This window comes from Tachysurus fulvidraco, chromosome 8 (genome assembly GCF_022655615.1).
Source record: "Tachysurus fulvidraco isolate hzauxx_2018 chromosome 8, HZAU_PFXX_2.0, whole genome shotgun sequence".
Lineage (NCBI taxonomy): Eukaryota > Metazoa > Chordata > Actinopteri > Siluriformes > Bagridae > Tachysurus > Tachysurus fulvidraco.
Genome location: NC_062525.1, coordinates 12511922 through 12514421, shown reverse-complemented (window position 1 = coordinate 12514421; position 2500 = coordinate 12511922). Strand labels below are relative to the sequence as shown.

The window sequence follows — 2500 nt, the reverse complement described above, 5'->3', positions numbered from 1 at the left end:
CCCAGTTTCTCTTTCAGTCTGTGTCTCATTCTCATGCTCTCTCTCCCATATCCTTTATCTCCCATAATGTTTTTAGAATGATACATTTATATGATGTTATTTAGTATAAGTATTAAACTGAATTGATGTCCTAAGTCAGAGTGTAAAGATTGTCAGGTGGCTGTGAATCCAGAATGTATACACTGGGTTTGAGGTGTGAACACACCCTGAATAGGCCCACTGGGCTGACAGATTACACACACACACACACACACACACACACAGGTTCATACCAAGGGTCAGTTTAGAGTTTTAAATGGAGGAAACACGGACACATAGAGAACATGTTTAAATATTGTTTTGTAAGCTGAAATAAAAAGTCTAGTCTGGTGGATTTCTAAGCAGCATCATGACCTCGGTGTGTACTGGGACAGTTGCGAGGTTATCGTCTCTGCATCGTCTCTTCCCCGTGGCTTGCCGCAAGTGCTCCAGCGGGAATGTCCTGCTCTCAATGGCAGGAAGCAGTTACTTGACCTCACACTGACCTTTTCCCTGGAGCTTGTGACTTCCACACAGGATACTGAAGTTCAGATCTGAAACTTTTCTGAAAGATTTTTTTTTTTACATATTCACATTATTTTGATTCTGTTCAGATGTAAGAGATCAAAAGATCATACACAAGTAATGGTGGTTTGATGGAATGGAACCATTCCGGCCTGCAGCCATGTCAATGGTGTGACCCAGTTCTTTAAGTGTGTGCGCGATTCATGTAGGCTGAGGTGACTCACGCTCGAAATTGATTCTCAGCCAAACATCTTCCTGTTTCAAATTACCCGAGTGTTTAGTACAGGGTACATGTTCATGTATTAATAGAATAAAAGGGCAGATTGTAGCATGCAGAAGTGGGCGGGTGATAAATTTGTTAGCTGCCCATTAGGCAAGTAAAACCTTCACTTTTGGTGTTTCCTGGAAATTTAGATTAGATTCAACTTTGTCATTACACATGTACAAGGCAACGAAATGCAGTTAATTTACATTAGGTAATGCAATATACTGCATCGTAATAGCACGTTGTGTTTGCGTCCTCCGCCGACATTTTGGCCAGGAGCGTCTCGGACGGTCTTCGTAAAGTTGTAGACGCACGGTTGTTTAACACTAATTACTCCAACCTGCTCTGAGTCTGATTACACTCTTACAATTTCTTTTTCTTTCACACATTCTTCCTCTCTCTTCCCCTCCAGTGATCAACGCTGGAATGAGGAAGTTCTACCTGCAGGCCAACGACAAACAGGACCTGGTGGAATGGGTCGCTGTGCTCAACAACGCCACCAAAATCACGGTGAGTGATTCATATCATCAGGTGATTTTGTACTGATGAGAGAATCATATTGTTTGCTGGTTTGTCCTGGTCGTGTATTGTAGCGTGTTTACTTTGCCACTTATTATTTTTGATTTTATATTTTTATGTATTTATGTCTTTGTTTATTTATTTATGTATTTATTGATTGATCAGTTCATCTGTTTATACCTATATATACCTATGTTACTATAACCAAAGTAAAGTCATATAAATAAAGTCACAGGTTGTTTAATAATAAAGTAATTATTGTTGTAATTATAAATGTAATTGTGTTGTATAACGTGGCTGTGTTCTAAAAGGAACTGAACACTAACACACCGCTAAAGGAGAATAATCCTATAAACTTCATCACACCAGTCTGTTGTCAATTATCTTCCTCTAACACGATCCTCTAACACCAAAACACTGTCTTTCATTCCTTACTGAAATATGATTGAAAGAATTTTTCTTCATAAAAAGTTGAATTGTTCACTTTTGAAATTGCTAGAAACACACAAAAGAAAATAATATAAAATAAATAATCAATAATCTTTACGAAATATAACACGTATATTTGAATGAGATCATTACAAATCTTAACGTTGTAATGCATTTTTAAAATATTAAAGTGAAGTAATTACAAAACTATTTCAATAATATGCTATTTTAAAATGTAAACAATAGAATGAAAAAAGATTAAAAGTGAAAAAATAGTAAATACATGCTTGAAAAAATTTTGGAATTACTTTTAGGAAATAAAATAAATATGGACTAGGAATGATACGTCGAAGACTAAACTAATAAAGTAGACAATGGATAAATACATGTTAATTAAATAGCTAAATAAACTACAATATTAATAAGAGAATAAAACAGTGGAATAAAAGTGAGGCTGAGGGTAAGAGTGAGGGATAAATGTAAGGGTAAAGGGTGGGGAGTGTTGTCAGGACTATTAGGCAAGTTTCAGAGTGCAGTAGAAGTAGGTTAATGTAAGCGATGGTTTCATTACATCCCCGTAAAAGCTCATCATCGATCCTCGCTGCAGCTGTGTGTGATGTCGATCAGCACCGTGCCGAGCCCTTTAACCTCCCGTTCTCTTCCCTGTTCTAACAGCGTTCCGTCCTGTTAGTCGTGTGTGCGTGTGTGTGCGTGTGTGTGCGTGTGTGTGCGTGTGTGTGCGCG

General features: G+C 37.6%; 1 protein-coding gene across 8 annotated transcripts in view; it reads left to right on the top strand.

Moving 5' to 3' along the window:
* Positions 1-2500, top strand: part of plekha1b (pleckstrin homology domain containing, family A (phosphoinositide binding specific) member 1b) — a 31767-nt gene that overhangs the window by 12997 nt on the left and 16270 nt on the right. For all 8 annotated transcript variants that reach the window (XM_027177456.2, XM_027177450.2, XM_027177455.2 and 5 more), the window contains exon 5: positions 1221-1318. In XM_027177456.2, the coding sequence (XP_027033257.1) occupies positions 1221-1318 (98 nt within the window). The remainder of the gene's footprint in view (positions 1-1220; positions 1319-2500) is intronic.